The sequence below is a fragment of the Equus quagga genome, chromosome 3 (assembly GCF_021613505.1).
Source record: "Equus quagga isolate Etosha38 chromosome 3, UCLA_HA_Equagga_1.0, whole genome shotgun sequence".
NCBI classification, from domain to species: Eukaryota; Metazoa; Chordata; class Mammalia; order Perissodactyla; family Equidae; genus Equus; species Equus quagga.
This window is the reverse complement of record NC_060269.1, coordinates 50,900,146-50,923,090: the sequence shown is the minus strand read 5'-3', so window position 1 is coordinate 50,923,090 and position 22,945 is coordinate 50,900,146. Positions and strand designations below refer to the sequence as shown.

At 37.5% G+C, this 22,945-nt stretch overlaps 1 protein-coding gene across 3 annotated transcripts in view; it reads right to left on the bottom strand.

The window, feature by feature from the left end:
• KLHL2 (kelch like family member 2) overlaps positions 1 to 22,945 on the bottom strand; it is a 107,844-nt gene that overhangs the window by 49,937 nt on the left and 34,962 nt on the right. For all 3 annotated transcript variants that reach the window (XM_046656721.1, XM_046656720.1, XM_046656722.1), the window contains one exon: positions 3,754 to 3,916. In XM_046656721.1, the coding sequence (XP_046512677.1) occupies positions 3,754 to 3,916 (163 nt within the window). The remainder of the gene's footprint in view (positions 1 to 3,753; positions 3,917 to 22,945) is intronic.

Genomic DNA, 22,945 nt, shown 5'->3' with positions numbered 1-22,945 from the left:
TAACTTCGAAAAGAATCCTTTGCCAGGAGTATTAAAATGCATTTAAACTGATAAGTTCAAGTTTTTATCTATATATTTTTAGCCTGGTGAAAATGCTGAAAACAAAGGTCTTAATGATTTGGGAAAAGGTTAAAATATAGACAATACTCAAAACATGAGAAGTAAGAGTCCAAAAACTAGCATTCTCCAAACAAGTTCGTACACTTGGAGTTACGTGTGAAAAATTTCACTTTCAGGTATGAAGCAAAAAATAGTTTCATAGAACTTTGTAGCTAAGAAAATAATCATTCAAGAGCATAATAAAGACTGACTACACTCCAGAACACCATGCCTCAACACTCAAGTCATTTAACCCAGCTGGTCTGGTCCCCCTCAGTTGTCACTGATTTGAAGCTGTTCACTACATGCCCTGGAGAAGCAGCGGGGGCCAGTGTGGCAGGCTGTGACTGCCAGCACCATGCTGCTGAAGCCACAAGAACACATCAGGATGAGAAGCATGGATTCCAGGCGCCCCCTTGCTCAGACGTTCTACCCTCCTCACTTGGTTTCTCACAACTTTACTTTCTCTAAAGATGTTGATATTATGAAAAATAAGCATGAGTTCACAGAAGAGATTTCCATGGAATACCTTAATTCTCTCATTATACCTATACAATTTAATTATAATGAATACTAGGAGAGCTCATTTCCAATCTGCGAGAGAAAGGAATGAAGCAGATCTTATGTCTAGACTCTCTGGTGAGTTTTCAAAGGATAAGGAGTGCTCTAGTCTCTTAAGTGCAGTCATACCTTGGATCAGAAAGCAGCCTGAGGTTATGCAAGCCTGCTTTCCTTTCCCATCCTTTCTCTCCCTCAGCTCCTTTCTCCTCCCTTTTTCCCATGTATGTATGTATGCATACATGTGTGTATTAACTCTTCTATTACTATTTATTTCTTCCTTTCCTTCTTTCTTGTCTAGATAGGCCTGTCACAGGCAATACATAGCCCACTGCCCATGTCAGGGAAAAGAAAAAGTAAGATATTAATTCTCTTCCATTGCCACTGTCCCCCTTTACTCTCCCAGATCTTTTCAGATGCTGTATAATTTAAACTTGAAAGTAATTTAGGAGTTTGGGTAGATTTTTCCGGACACATAAAGTGCTTGAATTATAAAAAGAGAGAAAGAAGGGAGGGAGGGAGGAAGGGAGGGAAAGAGGGACTAGAATGCAATTATTTGTTTTATGGCAGAAAAAGAAAGCTATAGATGTCTTCCTGCATAGACTCCTCACCTCTCGACCTCCTATTTGCTTAAGATAAAAACAATCAGATATTTTCACTATGAAGAACAATTTTTTTTTAGTATCACACTGGATTATTTATCTAAGAAAGTTTCTGCAACTAGTTATCAATACACCAAAGATATGGAAATACCTTCATTATATGAGGTTGGTCACTGTAATTTTACTGGTTCAAAATTATAAGGGTGAAACATAGATAAAATACTATGACAGAACTGCTTCAAAATATTACAAGAGGATACAAAACTTCATCAAGCTGTAAATTTATGATTTGTGCACTCTTCTATGTATATAAATTTCATTAAAAAATTTACATATAAAAAATAATAAAGAGGAGGGAGAAGTCAAGCGGGTCTAGTTGAAACAAGATTATCCATGAGCTGACAACTCAAAGTTGGATGATGAGCATTATTCTATTTTTGTATGTGTTCAATTTTTCATAATAAAAGATGTTGTAAAATGTTACTTAAAAACTTAAGAAACTCAAGCAAATAAAAGATTGCATCGTACAAAAGCAGTACATCTTTTAAAGACTAGATTTTGACTTTAAAATATAGTAAATTAAAAATGAAGAACTAATTTTTCTTTAAAATTTTGCTGAAAGTAACAGTAATTTTTCCATGAAAAATTCTTGGCATAATTATGAAAACAGACTCTACAAACTAAGATACAGAGGTGTTCTAATTCTGGTGAAAAACTGTCCATATTTCGTAGTATACTACAATAAATTTAAGATTCTAAGAGGAAAAAATAATAAAATCTAATTACTTCCTAAAAACACAGTAAATGAGTTGGTTCTGATATGAATAAAGCTAAGAGTTCTAGTATCTCATGTGAACTACGCATGAACAACTTTTGCATTAAGCCTGCCTTATTCATTCTCTTCCCAGCCCCTCTCCCTATCTCTTAAGAGTCAGTAACATTTGTCAAGTACTATGGAGACAACTAGTGACCCAAGAAAGATTTGTTAAATAGTGATTGTATCATGAAGAAAAAACTATCAAAAAATATACAAGCCTCCTTAGTTTTCCTAACATAAATCACTTATAACAGGCACATCATGGCTAGCAGTTAATGGATCCTATGGATTTGGAAGGAATATCTTCTATTTAGCTGAAGAACAGAATTCGTTGCACTGGAACACAATAAGTCCAAATTTGTCTTTGGTTTTTCCTAATATGCCTCACCTTCCTCAAAAGGACTATGTAAATATCATTACATATTGTAGGCATTCCCCAACTTACAGAAAGCTTGTGTTCTACAAGTTCATCCATAAATAAGCTTTCTGGAACTCAGATCACATTTTCCCACTGAAACAATTTTATAAAGGATAGTTAGGCCAATCAGGCCACCCCACAGAAATCTATGAAGCTGAAATTTACTGGACCTATTATGTTTTACTGCAGCGTTGTGGGTTGTTTTTTTTTTTCAACCAGCCACCTTGTACCATTATTTCTTTGATAAATTCCATAGAGATTCTAGGAGCACTTTTCCTCCTTAATGCTCACACACACACACACCCCCCTTACCCAAGTCTATGAGCCACAATGTCCCTTACTCATCATCGTAAGCACAGTGGAGCAGAGTTTAGATGAAGGGCTCTTGCATTTGAAGGCTGGAGGAAAATGGGGTTCTAGAGCTTATTAAGGGGCAGTGCTTAATAAGCAGGTTCTATAGTAACTGTTCCTATTGGGTCTCACAGATATAGGGCAGAAACAGTGCATTATAACTTCCACCAGGTTTATCTTCCAGAAAGATAGTATAAAAAAATTAGAAACTTCCTAATAGTCACTTTTAATCTGTATTTTTCAAATGTTTATAATCTCAGAGCAAAATAAATTATAGGTTACTTTTGTGTACTTTACCTACATCCAACGCTATAACAAGAAACTCTCCTCCCCAGGGTCCTAAACAGCAACCAAAGCGATGGCTTCCTTGACAACATTAACAGGCCCTCCCTGCTCCACAGGGAGAGAATGCCAGCAGAAGGTGCTAAAACCATTGTCTCAGGAAAGGGCTGCCTAAATTTGGGATCTACTTTTCTACTCCACCCAAAGGCATCTAAAATTTCATTGCTTTGAAGATTTTTAAGCCAGAGGATTGTTTTCACTGATGCAAGAACAGAATATAAAAAGCCACAAAGATAAAATGACTTAATTTCATATGCAAACACTTTCTCATATACCAATTAACTGGACAATTTGAAAGAAAGATACATAGGAACCCAATACTTGCATAAAATTAGCTATTCTGTTATTTAGACCCAATATCAATTTATAGTTGTTTTAAGTTTAGTATTTTATAAGCATGCTTTAATCACGCAGTGCTACCATTATAAGATTGTAAACATATCTTTAATAAAGTCCAGATTCAGAAACACGACACGATTTTCCAGAAATCACTACAGAATCACAGCAGAACTCAAGAGTTCCAGATTCCTCCCTGTTCAAACTCAGCTGAGGTCTATTCCACTCACCTGCATAGATGTTGGCCTTGTTTAGGAGGTCGGTGCATGCGTGCATATCAGCGAAAGCCCGAATTCCTAAGCAGTTGACAGGATGAAGCTGAGATTCCAAAAATTCACAGCAAGTCTTCTTCACATCCTGTAACTGTAAGAGACCAGCTGCTGGGAGAAGTACCTGCAATACACAAATAGGCAGGTTAGGCAACTGGCTGGAAAAAAACACTGTTACTATTGACTGGCCTACATAGAGCACAAGAGGTCCAGCCACAGCTTACGATCCTTATCCAGACCCAAACATTCCACAGAAAAGTAATATAAGAATTATTTGCAAAAAGGGTAACGCCTCCTCATATTCTCCATAATCTCTAGAGAATCTTTCAAAGGTCTCTTCTTGATCACGAGAATGCAAGAGATATTAGATCATATTAGATTAATGTTCTTTTTAAAAGCATAAATAAAAAGTTCCCTTGAATTTTAAGAACAAAAGTTATTAGGATGCTAGGGGGTGCTATGGTTCAGTGAAAATGGTTTTGTTCCTTTAGTTCAAGCAATCATGAGCTTCGATGATTTGTGGGGAAGGGTGAGCACAGAGTAATATGTACCACAACAAAGCCTCATTTTGTTCTTCCACTGTCTCAATAACACAACAAACTGCTTTCCTTAGGGGGTAGAACAATTTTAAATTCAGTAGTCTGTGGCTATAAGCAGTTTCTCTAAAATGTAATATACGTGCTAAAAAGAAAAACAAAAGGTAATTGCCTAATAACCTCTAATAACTTTTTAGGTAATATTTTTATTTGAATAACTCCAAGAGATTTTGCATTAATTATAGGTTATTCTATGGAATTTAACCAGTATCTTCACCATAAATACCACATACAACACAACTGCTTTTCAAATCGGTAAATAATGGAAACATTTTTCCTTGTACGTGCATTAGTACAATGACATGTTAAGGACCATATTTGAAAGTCAAATTAAGGAGGAAAACTTGATTAAAAAAGGTCTCAAACATCTGCTGTTCTTTTATAAAAGCCAAAAAAAACCCCTCAACTATTAGAACAATGGTCAATTTTAGAAAAGATCACATTAGCATTAAAAAAATAAATAAAACCTAAGTTCCTTCAGGAATTAACTTTCATATATGCCAAGCTGAAGCCCAAAGAGAAAAAAAAAAGAAAGAGTAATTTTAAGTCTCTTTTACAGTTTTCTCAAATATCTGTAATAAGCCCTAAATGTGGAAGAGAAGGAACATTCATGTCTTTGTGTAACACAAGCTACTCTATTTTCTTAAAGGAACCACAGAAGCTGTAACTCTCAGATGTAAAGGTTGTGTGTGTGTGTGCGCGCATGTACATAATCAAATGGTCACAAATAAAGGACCAAGAGGATAACTTTTTGTGTTTTAGTTCAACTCCACCAACTAATATTAGTTTTCTCTGAAAACATGGAAATGGTATCTAGAAATAATGCCTTTTCCTTCTGAATTTAAGAAAAATAAACTGCAAATAATGCTGTTTGTAGCCACACCTTTTGTATAATATGGATAGTGTGTCATTACGTTAAGAGAATGAACCTCCATGGAAGGCTTTAGTTGTTGATAATTTGCAAATTGGAGGTTTTTCTACATTGCCATAATTGTGCTCTAAAGTAATGTAAAATACATTCCAAGATGCTTAACAGTGCAGCCATTTAATTCAGCAAATATACATAGTTAAGAAAGTGGTCTTCGGTGTAAGATTCAATCGCTGTGAAATCTGCACAAAGAGTAATGATCACCCACCTAATCAACATTTTTCCAGAGACAACATAGTATAGTACAGTAGTATTCAAATTGGTAAAAGAAAAAGATAGGGATCCTTGGGGGGAAAACGTGGCTGAGCAGAAACAGGCTCACTCATGCCCTGGTGCTGGGAGTGTATACTGGTTCAACTCCACGAAGAGCAATCTATTTCAACCAAAATTACAAATGCACATACCCTTTGACCCAGCAATTTAACCTACAGATACACTAACACACGCACAAAATCTCACATGTAAAAGACATTCACTAGAGCATTACTGTGGGTAACAACAGAAGTTAGAAAAAAAGCCTAAATGTTTAACATAAGGAGATTGGTTAAATATTTATAAGCATCCATTCAATGGAATACTCTACAGTCATTCAAAACAATGAAGGAATTATAGGAACGGGACAATTTCTAAGATATATTCTTAATAGAAAAAATCAGTGACTGGGTCATACTATGCCAACACAAACATATACACCCACACTGGTGTACACATCCATCTAAAAAAGCAACTATAGCAGGCTTTTTAAAATTTTATTTTTCCTTCATTGATTTCAACTTCATCACTACCAAGTCCAGACCTATCTTGTCAGGAGATTGAAATTCATAAAATTGCAGAATCTCAGATTTGGAAAGCACATAACAAGTCATGTAGGCCAGGGATATAAGAGTTATTTCAATTGTAGGCCATGTGGCTAGAAATTCACATATAATTTTTTATTGATGGAATGATGAGTCGAAGTGGTTCCAAGCTTGGCAAACATATATTAAATACAGCTTAAATGTGAGTCAAATGTATAAAGCGAATTTATTCATATTTTCTTTTTGTCAGTAAATCCTTGAAAAATGCCTCGGTTTTACGATGTAATTTTACTAGGACTAAACTTCAATAGCTTGTAATTATGTAATTAACTACATACAGCTTCAAAAACAACTAATAATTGGCCCAGGTTTACTGACATGACTGGGGACCATCAGTCATTCATGGTGAAAACCCGAAAGCAGATAGGGCCACACCAATTTTCTAGATTCTTTTGCATATTAGTTAGATAGTCAGCTAAAACAAAACAAAATAAAAAATGCTCAAATTTCAGATGAACCATGTCCCACAATCAGAACCACTCAAACAGCCAGCAGCCTATGAGCTGGATGGCTTGGGATCAAATCAAATCAAACTTCCTAATTTGTCTGATGAAGAAACCAAATCCTAGAAAGGCCAAAAGACTTGACACCAAGTCAGACAGCTGGTCAGTGGAAAGCTAGGGACATAATCGAATTCACCAACTCTTCGGTCTATTGTTCTTTCTACTACCTTAAGCCCCATCTCTAAGTGCAGCATGGGGTGTTTGTCTAATTTCTAAAACTCCAATACTGTTCTTTTCAACAGGAGTAAGAAAGACAACAATCACTTCAACAGTGCATTCCTGTAGTTGATTTCATTTATTGAGTAATTACCATGTCAGGCACTGTGCTAAGCCCTTGGCAGGCAATGATATCTCATTATCCTTATTATACACAAGCGAATACAGGGGCTAGAGAAGATGAGTAACTTGCTCAAGGTCACACACCTGGCATGGGACAGGTCGAGTCTGCTATGAACACACCACTAACCAAAGTGGGTATAATGATTTTAAATGGCACACAGATAAACATTCTCATGTTAATAGTTAGGAATATGTTTTTAACATTAACCTCTATTTATTTCAATAATATAAAATCTTTAAGTAGATTTATTTAAGCAAAAATTGAGTCAATGTAGAGAAAAACATGAAATATTTCATAGAATCAGCAGTAGAGAATATAGCAAAGTCATAAAGGTGGCTCATAAATTACTGAACTTCAGAAAACTCTGATTTGGGAGATCAGATTTAGTATTCTAATCTTTCAATATCTAATCAATCAGATATCATTCTGATTCCTGTGGTTTTTACAGGTCACTGAAAAGGAAGAATGTGCTTTAATCTGGCGCTATCACAATCTCATGGCTTATTGTCTACGAAGTGGATAAACTATTGGTAACAAATGTGGGAAAACACCTAGCAATGTAAAGAGACCATTTCTTAATTTGTCATTTAGGTCACAAAAATATCTTGGGCATTGTAATTAAGAAGTCTGAAGAATAAATTTATGTCTTTAAAACTAATTTTTCTAAGTTCTCTAGAGCAGCTGAATGGTGCTGCTTCTTATATGAAGTGGAATTATGTTGACACAATAAACCCCCAGCCACATTTCCATTTGCTTCATTTTCCACATGCTTCACCAGTAGTTACCCTGCGATTGATGAAAATAACCCCAAGGCACTCTAAGATCCCGAAGCGTGTTCCAAAACATCAAAGAAAACGCAATTATATTTGCTATATATTCTGAATGTTAATGATATATTCTAAGAATCTAAAAGTGATTAATTCCTATATAGTGAGGGAGGGCCACATTCCAAAAGCTAAAACATCTCTCCCGGGCATTTCTAGAAAGCCCTAAGAAAAAACGTAAAGGAGGCAATCTGTCTCGAGGTCTCACCTCTCCTTTCTGCAGCCTCCTCCCTCCTGTTTCTCCTTTAGCTCTACTCCATCAACCCCGAGCTTCTCCACTTGGACCCTGGTGTTCTCAGCATGGTCTCGGTCCCTTTCAGGCCACTACTACCAGCATCACTTCATTTCATTTGTTCATCACACAGTTAGAACTGATTTTACAGATCTGCTCCCATGTTTACTATTTCTCTCCCCATAGAAGAATATTGGCTCCATGACAGTAGGGTCACATCTGTTTTACCCCGTTGTATCCTCAGGTACTAGAAGAATATCTAGGTGCCTAATAAATGAATCAACCTGAATGTAAATTAATTTGTTACTCTCGTGGGTATATATATTTTAAAAGAGATACAATTTTTAATGAATTTTGACCCAGAAATACAAACTCTTTTTTTTAGAATGTATCTGCACGGAATACTTGTGTTCTACTGGAAATCCGCTCAGCCCCACCTCTTGCTCAAGCCGCCACGGCAGCATCTAGGTCCAAGCTGGCTTTGGTCACTTGTGTGAAACTGTAACTTAACAGTGCCTAGCCCCAACCCCTACCATACCTCTCTCTGGCTTCCTACCCTGGAAATGCACTCACACCTGCACAATCTGGAAGTGCAGGGGAAATGACACTTGTGGGGCCACCCCTGACCAATGGAGAATGGTCCAAAGGAAGATGATGGATAAATACTTCACCATTTTGTTCCCTAAACAGATAGCTCTAAGACACATTTCATAAGGCTCCTCAAAAGGTCCTGGTGAGAATTACCATGTCATATTTAGCTGTGGCCAGATGTATACCACATTTTGAATTGGTTTTCCCTCCTTGCCAGTTCATTCCCCATTCACTCATTGTTGCCCCCTTGGATCACTTTCCAAATAAACTAACTGCACAAAAGCCTTGCTTTCAGGGGAACCACAGGCTATTTTATTACACATGGGACAAACTATGAATGTGAATATACTTAGTTATAAGAATATTAATTATAGTGCTTCTTATAATATCAAAAATTGAAAAGAACTTAAATGTCCAATAACAAGAGACAGATGCAGTAAATTCTATATTATCAACAAAATTAAGTACTTTGTAAGTATCAAAAGAGATATAATAGACAAATATTTAAGGACTTAGACAAGTGTTCCTAATATATTTAGTATAAAATGCTACTTTCTAGTTGGGAAAACTGGACAGCCACATGCAAAAGAATGAAGGTAGACCATTATCTCATGCCATACACAATGGATCAAAGACTTGAAGCTAAGTCCTGAAACCATAAACCTCCTGGAAGATAACATACGTAGTACACTCTTTGACATCAAACTTAAAAGATCTTTTCGAATACCATGTCTTCTCAGACAAGGGAAACAGAAGAAAAACAAGTGGGAGTTCATCAGACTAAAGAGCTTCTGCAAGGCAAAAGAAACTAGGATAAAAACAAAGAGACAACCCACCAATTGGGAGAAAATTTTTGCAAATCATATATCCTATAAGGGATTTAATCTCCATAATATATAAGGAACTCACACAACTGAACAACAAAAAAACAAACAACCAAATCAAAAAATGGGCAGAGGAGATGAACAGACATTTTTCCAAAGAAGATAAACAGATGGCCAATAAACACATGAAAAGATGTTTAACATCACTAATCATCAGGGAAATGCAAATCAAAACTACACTAAGACACCATCTTACACCTGTTAAAGTGGCTATAATTACTAAGACTAAAAACAACAAATGTTGGAGAGGGTGTGGAGAAAAGAGAACCCTCATACACTGCTGGTGGGAATCAAACTGGTGCAGCCACTATGGAAAACAGTATGGAGATTCCTGAAAAAACTAAAACTAGAACTACCATATGACCCAGCCATCCCACGACTGGTATCTACCCAACAACTTGAAATCAACAACCCAAAGTAACATATGCACCCCTATGTTCATTGCAGCACTATTTACAATAGCCAAGACATGGAAACGATCCAAGTGCCCATCAACTGATGACTGGATAAAGAAGATGTGTGTGTGTGTGTGTGTGTGTGTGTGTGTGTGTGTAGAATGGAGTACTACTCAGCCATAAAAAAGACAAAATAATCCCATTTGCAACAACATGGATGGACCTGGAGGGAATTATGCTAAGTGAAATAAGCCAGACTGAGAAAGACAAACACCAGATGATTTCACTCATATGTGGAATACGAACAAACACATGGACAAAGCAAACAGTTCAGTGGTTACCAGGGGAAGAGGGGTGGGAGGTGGGCACAGGGGGTAAAGGGGAGCACTCATGTAGTGACAGACAAGAAATAATGTACAACTGAAATTTCACAATGATGTAAGCTATTATGAACTCAAATTAAAAAAAGCTAATTCAAAATAGATACTACAATCCCCTTTTTCGTAAACACATACACATAAAAAGAGACAGTACTAGAGGAGTGTACTACAATTGTTAATAGGGATTATTTCTGGTTAGTGGTAGTATGAAGGTTTTCTATTTACTTCTTTTTATTTGTATTTTCTAAATTTTCAATAATGACTATGCAGCATTTAAATAGTCACATATTGTTTAAAATAAAGTCAGGGAGAAGCAAGTAAAGGAATGCCTTTCTGGATCTCTAGAATTCCAGCCAAGATAGCAACGGGTAAGGGAAGCTATTTACTTAGTGACTATCACCCACCACTCACCAGAGACCACCTCAGTTTGGCCTGTCCTCTGAGTACCACGAATCTTAAAGGCCTCTGATAATCAAGCTAGCGTTTTGTAGAACATTAAGTAGGCTCTACGTGTTACTCTTGTTCACGTGAATAGCAGTATCTTGAAATGTTTGGAGAAATACCAAGTAAAAGAACATGGCCAGCTGATTAAACAAACTTAACTTCAAATGCTATCATTTTGTTAAATAGAAAAAAAATACTTCCATCTAGATATGCTGATTTCCAACATATGGAAACACATAAAAGCGTAAATATACTGTGGAGACGTTTTCTGCTATGAACAAAGAAGTTGGGGGAAAGCTACCACTGACTAGTGAAGACAAGGAGAACACTAGACATGGAAGATGCCCGAGCCAAACAATTAGCACCCATATGACACTCTTACACCAGCTGCACATTTTAAAGTAAGATGGTTTCATCCTACTGCACGTTGTTTGACAAGCCAAATTACACATAAGACATTTTGCTTAGACAAGTACACTCCTTCTGCTTGGGTATTAGGATCTGTAGTTTATTTTCAGCTTGGGCATTTACTCCACAGGAGGAAATAATTTATGTAGTAAGTCTTTTAAATGCCAAGCCACTAACAGTGTGGAGTTTTCTGGGTTTTTTTAGTGAGGAAGACCGGCCCTGAGCTAACATCTGAGCCAATCTTCCTCTATCTTTTCTATGTGGGATGCTGCCACAGCATGGCTTGATGAGCAGTTGTAGGTCTATGGCCCAGGATCCGAATACACAAACCCCAGGCCGCCAAAGCAGAGTGCACAAAACTTAACCACTACACCACTGGGCCAGCCCCTAACAGTATGTTTATTAGAAGAAACTACCAAGGGGTCTGATTACTCCATATGTAAGATTTCCAGATGTCTATGGAAGCACGCAGACATAAAACTCCAACCTCAGTCACTTACTTTACAGTAAGGGCACTGCTAAAAAGCAGATTGGTATTCATTTCTCAGCCATTTTATATTCAAAGCAGAAGCACTTGTTTATTTAAAATGCAAGGGCCTTGTGTGCCAGGAATGACATGAAACAAACAAGCAAACAACTGTTCAAAGGGCATGGGCAGAAGGAAGAAATTATCCCAAACTTAAAGAAGCTGTACGCTGTTGGACTAAAGAAAGTCTCATTATGAAATATAACCTATAAATTTCATTAACATATATCTTCCAAAATCTGTATTTAGTGCCCAATATATAAATAAGTCATTTTCCACAAGTTTATTTTATTCAATTGATTGCTTGATACTCTGCACATTTACGCAAACACTATTAAATTATACTATTATTAAATTATTACACATAATATTACTACTTGACTGCCATGAACTGAGGAGGTACTGGGTACAGGAAAGGAGGAAGAAGAAAGCTTCCTTCCTCTTTCTGGGATGTAGACCTGGTCCAGTGCAGAGTTTTGAAATAGGAAATGTCTGTCCTTGGCAGCCTGCCACCTCATTCACACTTCTACATCTCAAAGCCCTGGGACTCGGCCACCGGGAGCCAGCCCTGTGCTCTGTGGACCCAGCTATGATTTTCCACCCAGGTCTGCCTTTCCTGATTGCTAAGTGTTTCATCCTCTAAATACACCTATTCGACCTCCCTCCTCCCAACACACCCCTACCCAAGCTCCATCCTCAGGATAGCTACTGCAGCAGGGTCAAAAGGAAAGCCATCTTATTATTAATTCACATTAATGGTTAATAACGCAAGACCTTCCAAGACAGATCCTTCCAGAGGTATTTAAAGTTTTAAGAGACGCTGACTCTTAAGCAGAATATATCTGTAATTGATGTCATTTCCAGTGGTATAATAAACCAAGTGAAAAAGCAAAGGTACTGTGGAAGAAAAAATCTGGGGCCAATGTGGCTGTCTGAGGCAGGCTGAAAGCCACCTCTCCTATACTATTGTCCCTGTTACAGCTATTTCTTCCATTATTTTTAACCCAAGGTTTCCCTAAAGTCTCCAACTTATTCAAGAGTGGCTCAAGTGTATAATGAAGAAGCATCTGCCTTGTAGAGTTGTTGAAAAAATTAAGTAAGTTGGTCAACCATTCAACATAGTGCCTGGCACATGACCAGACTAGTACATTAGCTCTAATTCAACACTTTTTTTCTTGGATTGAACTGAACATTCAACCCCATGACAACGGAATGCCAGGATTTCCTCTCTCCCTCACAAGATGACGTTCTATGCTGGATCCTTCACAATAAGCATAAGGTTGCTTCCTTTTTCAATCAAATATTCCAAAAGTAACAGATATAATCAGGGGCAATTTGGGAAAGAACAAACACCACATACAAAAATGGGAAATATATTTGATACTTCACTTGTTGCCAAATATAAATTAATGAGAGCACACTTTATGACTATTGATATAATTTTTTTTTTTAACAACATTCAGCTCAAGGTATAGTAAGCCTTGGCCCCTAACATATATTTGCTGTCACTGTAAACTAGGCAACTCTCTTAGAAAGAAAATAGGCAGCATTCATCAAAAGCTACCAAAAAACATAAATTTTAAAGCCTTTGACTCTGGAAGTATGTTTCTCGGAATCTACCCTGAGAAAATGGTTTAAAAAGTGGAATAGGCTACATGAATTTTACTTTACTATTACTTATAAGAGTAGGGAAAAAACAGAAACAACTAAAGATTGAACAATATGGCAACAATTAAGTAAATTATGTTAAGCCCACATGATGAAAAATTATAATCAATGACAATGAAGACTAATAATGGTTTTTTAAAAAATTAATATTTCTAAAATATTTGCAATAACATACAATCGTACTATAAAATTAAATGGACACACAGCTTTAACCTATAATCATATTAGAAAAACTTAACAGACATCAAGTTCCTTTTATCTCAAAAAACTCTGAAAGTAAGATAATACTGACAGAGACAGAAAGAACAAACAACTGAACATTTCCACATGATTTATTTTTTCTAACACATAGTGGACATAAAGAAAGAAAGTGGTCCACTGGTCTTCTTAATGACAGCTTGGCTCCCTGCCCTTGCATCCATCAGTTCCTAGCTAGCAGCACTGGATGTGGATCTAATCCTGTCTTTAATCAGAGAGAATGTCTGGGCCTTAACTAAGCAGCTCAATCCAGTTGACCCTACGCCAATGCTGATGTGACCTTGGGCACTGTGATCCTCTGTTCCCCAGACCCAGTTCCAGTCCCCTCTCCCTTTGCTGCCACTAACTAAGGCCCTTCTCCTAGCGAGCATAAGCAACCTGGCCCTACTTTGCTGTGTACTGATCAGTTCTCCCAGAGGCTGAAATCCTACCCCTGGTCCCTGCCCAGAAGATGTAGAGTGCTTGTTCCCTTGCTCCTCTCCTCCTGTCCCACTCCTGCTAGGATCTCCTGCCTGGCAGGATCAGCTTCATCAAACAGGGCCTGCCTATCCTATGAGTGTTCCTTTATTATTCACTTGACAAATATTTACTGAGCATCTAATGACTACCAATCACCAGTCTAGGTTCTAGGGATAGGGAATGAACAAAATGGACAAATACACCAGTGACCCTAGAGCCTAGCTTCTAAGAGGCAGCACTCCTATTTAGGAGGTTCATGTACAGTTCCCATCATCCCAGCACTCCTGCCCTTCCAAGTGGTCTTTGGATCTCAAAGTCTAAAGTCCACAGGCACTGAAGGACTCAAGAGCTATAGATATTAATCCCCAATCTGTCACCAAGTTCCTATAAAGCCTCAGGGGGCAGAACAGAGTTAGTATGAAAAAACTGGAGAATGGAAACCATACCAGAGGTTCTAGAGTCAGAAAATTCTGGCCTTGAATCCTGGATATGCTCCATGCTAGCTGTGTGACCCTAGAAAATCACTTAGCCTCTTTCATAAAAAACAACCCTCTGTCCAGGATGTTATGAAAACTAAATGAGGTCAGCACTTAGCAAAGTGACTGAAACACGGAAGGTAGGCAGGCCTTTCTTCCCAAATGAATATTTTATTCTATTTCTACTATCATTTATCAGACCTAATCCACCCTAATCTCTTCTCGTTTGGTCCTCCCTCTTGAAAGTCACCACGATCAAAAAACATGACTGCTGGTCTCTCGACTAACTGAACATGCATTTTACTCCTATAGATCAAAAGTGCCTTCTGCATCTCCTTTAGATCCTCCAGGATTCTTCCTTTCCACAACCTCAGAATTTCATAAATAACTAAAGAACAGACTAACAGACTATCACTGACCCTGCATCCACCTTCCAAAAACAGAATTTAAACTAGTTCCATCAGGCTGGTGAGATTGAGGCATCAACCTACTGTCTAAAGAAGAAAACTGGGACGAACAAGTACCTTCGTAGGCCTCAAAAATATTTTTTTTTAAATTAAAATATAAGCAAGCAAGTTTAAGGTGCCAAGATTATCAGTTAACTCAAACAACAGAGCTAAGATGTGAGTCTCTTAATATAAGGGACTAATCACAGTGCTGGCTTTGCAAAGGTGCTGCATGGATATATTCACAACTGTGGATGATAATCACCAAATCAACTGATAAATACAATTGTCAAAATAATTTATCTTCATTGTCTCCTTTTTGTAGCAGTCATTCCCTAGACCAGGGGAAGTCATCCAAACAGCTCCCCAGGGACTGCATTACTTTATTACATACAACTCCCTCCTCTTCCTCTCCTCTCTCCTGTTCTTCTATGCCACCTCCTTCTTCATCTTCTTTCTAAATTGGGGTATATTATTCAGAGGCCCCCATAGACTACCAAGTTTATTTCACTGGAGTTTTTTCAAAGCTGAACAGGCTCCAAACAATTTTTTTAAGATTTTTTTTGTTTTCTTAAAAATAATGCTAAGTCAAAACACACAGACAGACATACACACACACATACATAGATTCTCACACATGTAACACCCTCTTATTGCTTGGACAAATAGCTCTTTTCCAGTTGCATGTTATTTTTCACCAAAAATTATTCTATATTCTCTACACCCAACTCTGTCTGTAATATGCATACACTATCTCCCAACTTTGTTTCTCAAAGTCTAGGCTTGACATGTGAAAGAAAGATTATAAAATCAAATTATTGATGGAAAATAAAAAGTGAGAAAATACATGATAGGAAAGCACAGGTTAAACAAAATAATAATAAAATAAAATCACATTTAATAGGCAATAAGTAACTTCATCCATCTTACTCATAGCCTCTCCCTGATCCCAATTAGAGCTGAATTACAGAATATGTGCTGTTCTCAATGATCCTTATCAAAGTGCTTTAAAGTCTTACTCATAACAGCCAAAAACTTTAAACACGTGTCCATCAACATGCTGAACTGCAGTAAATCTACACAATGGAGTACGCAGCAATAAAGTCTATTAATGTGAAGTTCAACAACAGGCAAAACTCACCTATTTAACAGAAATCGTATCAGTTGTTGCCTGGAGTAAGGGGTGAGGGATTTATTAGGAAGAGGCTTGAAGTTATAAATGCTCGATTTCTCGCTTTGGGTGTGGGTTCATGGGTGTATGCACTTGTTACAACTCAGCAAATAGAACAATTAAGATCTATGGTATGTAAATTATACTCCATCAGGAAAAAAACAATGAGTGCTTTAAGCCTACACTAAGAGATTAACCAGAGGTCAGTGGAAGGCATTTATAAATTATCAAACAAATTTTTTAAATGGAAAATAATCCTATTTGATAGAATCCAAAATAAGAAAGCAACCCCCCCCAAAAAAATCAAATCTATTTACATGACCAAATTTCTACAGTAGTATTCAAAAAGTTAAAATAGCAGCTTGTGAATACATGTCAGTGATATAGCTATACTCAATTTCCACTAGAAATAAAGTTTTCATAAATTTTATATCCTGCGGAAAGGCACAAGCACACTTAAACCAGACGATCAGAAGCACATAAATTTTACTAAACTGACAATGGGATTAAGACATCAAGGTCCAGCTTATCTCAAACCAAATATGCCAGAACCACAGGTAATTTAACAAGTCTATACTCTCATCACCTGAACTGGTTTGGAGAGAGAGACCCTTAACACTAGCAACAAGCCTGATGCAAACGTGCTACCCCCCAACGCAGGCTCCAGACCTCAACAACAGGAGGCAAAGATCGAAGATCACGAAAAAAATCCACCTAATAAGAACTTTGATTTATATCCGACTTCTCTCATCCCTGCTTAAATCACCACAACCTTCCTTATAAGATGCTAAGTCATAAGAGGACAATGTTATTTTCTATTCATTGAGATAAATGCCTTTTACGTACCACATGAAGCTACTTAAAACATGAATCACGGGTCTGGCCCCGTGGCCGAGTGCTTAAGTTGGCGCGTTCCGCTGCAGGCGGCCCAGTGTTTCGTTGGTTCAAAACCTAGGCGCGGACATGGCACTGCTCATCAAACCACGCTGAGGCAGCGTCCCACATGCCACAACTAGAAAGACCCACAACGAAGAATATACAACTATGTAGCTTTGGGGAGAAAAAGGAAAAAAATAAAATCTTAAAAAAAAAAAGAACATGAATCGCAAAATGACAACCATGTGGACATCTTCAAAGATCATATATTTTAATAATATAAAGCCACAACAAGCAACATAATTACCAATGCTTCTGGAGTACCTACCTTTTCTCCAAACAGGAACTTAAAAAACCACTTCAAGTGTGATGTTCATCTAGTTTTATAAGACATCCTTATAATAAAGCTTCTAGATTTTCTCAAACTAGCTGACTTCACTGGCTTCTTCCATACTAAATTTTAAATAAACTTTTCATCTGTTCTACGCTTTTAACTTATATAGAGTAAAATATAATTTAACTGGCATGATTGGAAAATGGATGTTCTAGTTGATCAAATATTTTGATTAAAATTATGAGGCTTACCAAGTTCAAGCTTAAAACATAAAATACAATCAACATAAAAACTCAATTGCAAACAATTTAAAATTTTATAGTAATTATTAATATAAAGGAAATTCATCATTTTGTGCCTCTGGATAATGATAAACTAAAATTATCACTATTCTGGTAAAGTGATAAAATACTAGGGTTAAGAGATTTCTAGATTTTAGAATGTCAGATAAATTCACTCCAATGATAGGATTTCCCATTGCTATACCACAAACACCACTAATCCTAAAGGTTTGAGTCAAGGCATTTTAATGTACTTTTTTAAGTTTTAACCTGCATTTTCCAAGCACATCACATGCCAAACCCTTTTAGTCAGAAGGGACTTACTCTCTGCCTCATAAGAGAAATAGAACATGAATGGAAAAACAATAAGCCTTCCACAGACTCTGCTGGGACAAATATCACTTTCCCTCCAGCCACCACGTGTCAAACCAGTGGAAAAGGACGATTATAAATCAAAGATATAAAACAGTACTGTAATCACCCAAGAGTGCAATCTCCACACCAACCCAAACACACAAGACTTGTTGGTTGTTGGGTGGAGAGAAATCTATAGCAAATTAAGAATTTTTGGTTTTGGTCACAAATATATATCCTGATTCATAATATAAAGAGTGAGGGCAAAGTTTTATGAACCACTTTTTACCCAGGGATCACAAACAATCTCAATGAGGTCATCGTCGTGTTCCTCACACCTCAAGTCTTCCTATACTGCCCCATTTCCTATTTCTGCCTAATACTCATAGGGCACTTTAATACTTTTACGAGCTTTACCTGGTATATTTTACAGCATTTCCATGAGGTGTCAAAGCATTATTAGCCTCAATTAATAGCTGGAAAACAGACAGCAAGGTTAATGTCTTCTCAAGGCCATTCTTCAAGTCAATTCAAGATTTGAGCTCTGAATTCTAGTATGATAATTAGCCAGAGTCTACTGGGCCATGAGGTTTTCTAGCAGAGGGCCAATCTCAGGGCTCATTATTTTCTGAGATGCTCAACAGTAATTTAAATATGCAGCGTTATACTCAAATAATTTTATTCTAAAATGCTGCTAAAAACGTTTACAAAACTGCTCAGTAGATGTTTTTGTTCACCTTGAAGAAGAGCCTTCTACTCAACTTCTTTGGTACTTGGGCGATTTCTAAATGTATGGTTGAGAATGGAAAATGGTCATTCCATCAAGATAACTAAAAGGCAGATCTGGAACATGACCGTAACTAAGCTTAAAACATAATCAAGTATATAGTTATAGTCTTTGACAGAGAAATTTCTTTTTATTTTTAAAGATTAGCACCTGAGCTAACATCTGTTGCCAATCTTCTTGTTTTTTTCTCCTTCTCCCCAAGGCCCCCCAGTACATAGTTATATATTCTAGTTGTAGGTCCTTCTGGCTCTGCTTTGTGGGATGCCACCTCAGCATGGTTTGATGAGTGGTGCTAGGTCCGCGCCCAGGATCCGAACCAGCGAAACCCTGGGTGGCCAAAGCGGAGTGCAGCAACTTAACCACTCAGCCACGGGGCTGGCACCCAGAGGAATTACTTTTAATATAAGGTGCAAAATGGTCCCATGTTATTTCATTTCTATATGGAGATAGATGAGAATTCAAAATACTCAGGCCCCCTGTCCTCTAGTTGAGAGGCCTGGCCTCAGTGAGCCACTGCGGCTCGTAGAGTTTGTCACATCCTCAACTGCTTGAAGGCAGAAAAAGACAACTACCAGATTATAAAATGTTCAGAAATGGGTTATCTGAAGAGTAATTATTTGTCAGAGTTTTTCTGGGTACCACACAGGGTAGAGACATTGGATCTGATGGCACTCAACCAATATTCTGGTCACTAGAATATTATGTTTTGTAGTAGGATGATAGTTCATTAGGGGCCTCCCTTATCCACTTGAAGTAAACCCCCTTCTCTCTAATTCCATGCTCACCAAACGATTCTGATTACTAATTCTACCACATAGGTACCTTGATCCTGGGAATGATGCACACTGGATAATGTACACACATATAGAGTCACTAGAAACACCTATTACCCTGTAAAGGTAATAGGCTGTGAAGGCACTGAGGACAGGGGCTTTGCCCGTCTTGCTTAATATTGCATTGTCAATGGCTGTAACATTGCCTGGCATATAATAGATGCTCCATAAATTTTTAATGAACTATTATTGAAAATTGGAATTCATCAGGATCAATACTAGCAGTGGAAAAATGAGAAAGCTCAATACCTTAGAAGTAGGAAGGGGAAAGAGGAAGCCATGTATAAAAAGCAATAAAATGGTTATTAATCCTCACCTGACCTAGCCTGGTCTAGCTGCAGATCTCAAAAGCTGCAGATCTTCAAGTTCAGTCCAATTCAGTCCTAAACTAATCCTGACCAAGACTGCAAAGTTCATTAGCAGTTTAATCAGTCTTTATGTGCTGTCATTAATCTTGCTGCCCTAAATGTGGTGTGTTCCCTGAAGTATCCTCATGAGTACCAAGCCACAGGTGAGCCCTAAAGCCCCACGGATTGGGCGTGGCCCCAGATCCTGGATTTGCTGTCCAGTCCCTAATGGGAATATGGACTCTGCATGATCCCACACTTACTTGGCTGTGGCCATTACAATTGCCTAGACCTTACCAAGTCTCTTCCCAGACAAGCTAAAACATAGGAGCTGTAGACTTGAATCACTGTTCACTCAAACAAGCTCTTCCTAGACCAAAGACACTGGTCATCAATCTAAGAGCAGGCACCATCACCACCATCACGATCACCACCACCACCACCACCACACGAGACTCCTGCTGCCATGCCCCCTCCAGCACCTCATTCAGACCTGAAGTTGCCACTCATCCCTGAACATTTAAATTTGGACTACCAGCTACCCTCAGTTTTAAAAATATTTACTGAGTGCTTGCTCTCCCAGATCAGTGCCCCTATTCCTGGCCCCATTCATTTATGGCTCAAGCCTCAATTCCAACCTGGCTTTCAGTGAAGTCCCAGCATGTCTCACTTCCACATAAACCAATTATCTACTGCCTCATGTTCCACCAGCTGTTATATAAGAAGAACTACCCCATGTTACAGACAAGAAAATGAGACTCAGAGAAGTTAAGAGATTTGGACAAGGTCACATGGTATTTAAATAGCAAAGCCAAGATTCAAATCCAGTCTAAGTCTATACTCTATTGCGCTTTGTTCCTTGTTCATTTTTTGTAGCATTAGACCTACCCCAGGACCGAGAACTTAGCAGATACTCCATCAATGTCTGTTGAACTAACAGAGTGTCTTCAATATCCACTTAAAAAATAAATATCCATCTAATGGGAATCTTATTTCAATGTTTATCTACACAACGCCGAAATATACACAGCAAAAGCACTTGGTACCAACTCCTGCTTAACCTACTCACCTAATTAACCAACTCTACTTATGCCCAACCTCTGTAAAGTGTACCATCTAATATCCTTGCACACTTCTGTCCTGCCAGCTGAGTTAAATTTTATCAACTCATACATGTTGGATTTGCTCCCAAATCTGTTTATGACACTTGCATATGTTACTGAAATTACATAATTTAAATAAATATATGTACTCCAATGAAATGTGAGTATAAAAAGAGAGCTGTCTCTATGAAAACTAAGTTGATTGCTTTAGATTGACTTGATCAATGCGTTACTGCAAAAAGAAATTTTTTTATCACATTAGACGTGGGAGGAATGAAAGAGAAATTGTATAATTTGAAGATGACTTTGCATTGAGATTTCTCTTCAAGTGTCTCAGTTCTTGCTGCACTTCAAAAACAACTGGAAAATTAGAATTGATGCATCGTTATGGTGTGGTACGTGCAAGAAAGAGTACGTGGCTTTCCGAGTAGCTGACCATACTTAGTTTTACAACAAAAGATTGGCATACAATTGCATAGTTATATGTTTTAGGTTAAAATAAAATATTTAGGGTATACATGTACTCTTTTTTAATGGTTTCTCCATTTTAATAGCTTTTTTTTTTTTTTTTGAGGAAGATTAGCCCTGAGCTAACTGCTGCCAATCCTCCTCTTTTTGATGAGGAAGCCTGGCCCTAAGCTTACATCCGTGCCCATCTTCCCCTACTTTATATGTGGGACGCCTACCACAGCATGGCTTGCGAAGCGGTGCCATGTCCACACCCAGGATCCGAACCAGTGAACCCTGGGGCCGCCAAAGCGGAATGTGCGCACTTAACCGCTGCACCATCGGGCCGGCCCCATAACAGCATTTTTTTTGATTAAGTGGTCAACCATATCAAATAGGCCTCCCACCGTGGAAGCCCGTCCCTATGACGCCCTCCTTTTAGGAAGGCCTCATGGGTAAAATGCTACACAACAGTATACTGCTAGTACTTCACGTCTAAAATAAACAAAAACAACCCGCCCTACACCATCAATAAAATGGACACGCTATACTGAATTTTCTACTGTACTGAGATTGCATTAAACACTCTCTTGTGTTTATTACCAAGAATTAATTTTAAATGTCTCTTGAAAAACTCTCATTTAAATTCTGTTCCTTTTCTAAAAGGACGAGATTTTCTCTCTCAAATAACTTCAATTTATGCAACATGTAAGTTTCATGAACTATTTAAAACCCATCCACTCAAAATTATCAGACGCTTCTTAAATTCTCCCCAAATAATAAAAGTCCTAATGTAGACAGAATCTGTGGATGATATTAACTTGGGAATAATATTAACTTGGGAATAAGAGCATTTACTTATACTCGCACTGTCTATTAACATGCTTATCTTTGTTTTTCATACTTACGTCGAGTGAAAAACTCTTACCTACTTTTAGTAAGCCAAAACAAATACCAAAAGCTGAGAAGTCAAAATGTACGTAACAAAACCACAAATCTAGCAATGAGTGAACGTTCTGAAATATTCAAGATCTTTTAGGATTCTCCAAAAACGTTAATCAACCCATCAAATGAAGAGGAGTACACTTTCAATAATTTTTGGATAATGAAAAAGATACTTTTTGGTTATAAAGATATTTTTATTTTCAAATTTATAAACTCTCTTTTTAAGTAACACTAGTTAATGACAAATTAATAGTTGTTGTGTGATGTTTGCTTACTTAACCTTCCTGAGCTTTCTCATTTGCAAAATGGAGTAACACCTATCTAATATGGTGGTGAGTATCAAATGAGACATGTAAAACGCCTAGCACATAGCTGAAAATAAACCCATGTGAAAACTCTACATATATACATAAAGCCAAGTATTCTTAATTGTGAGGGAGAGATAAAGTACATGAATTCT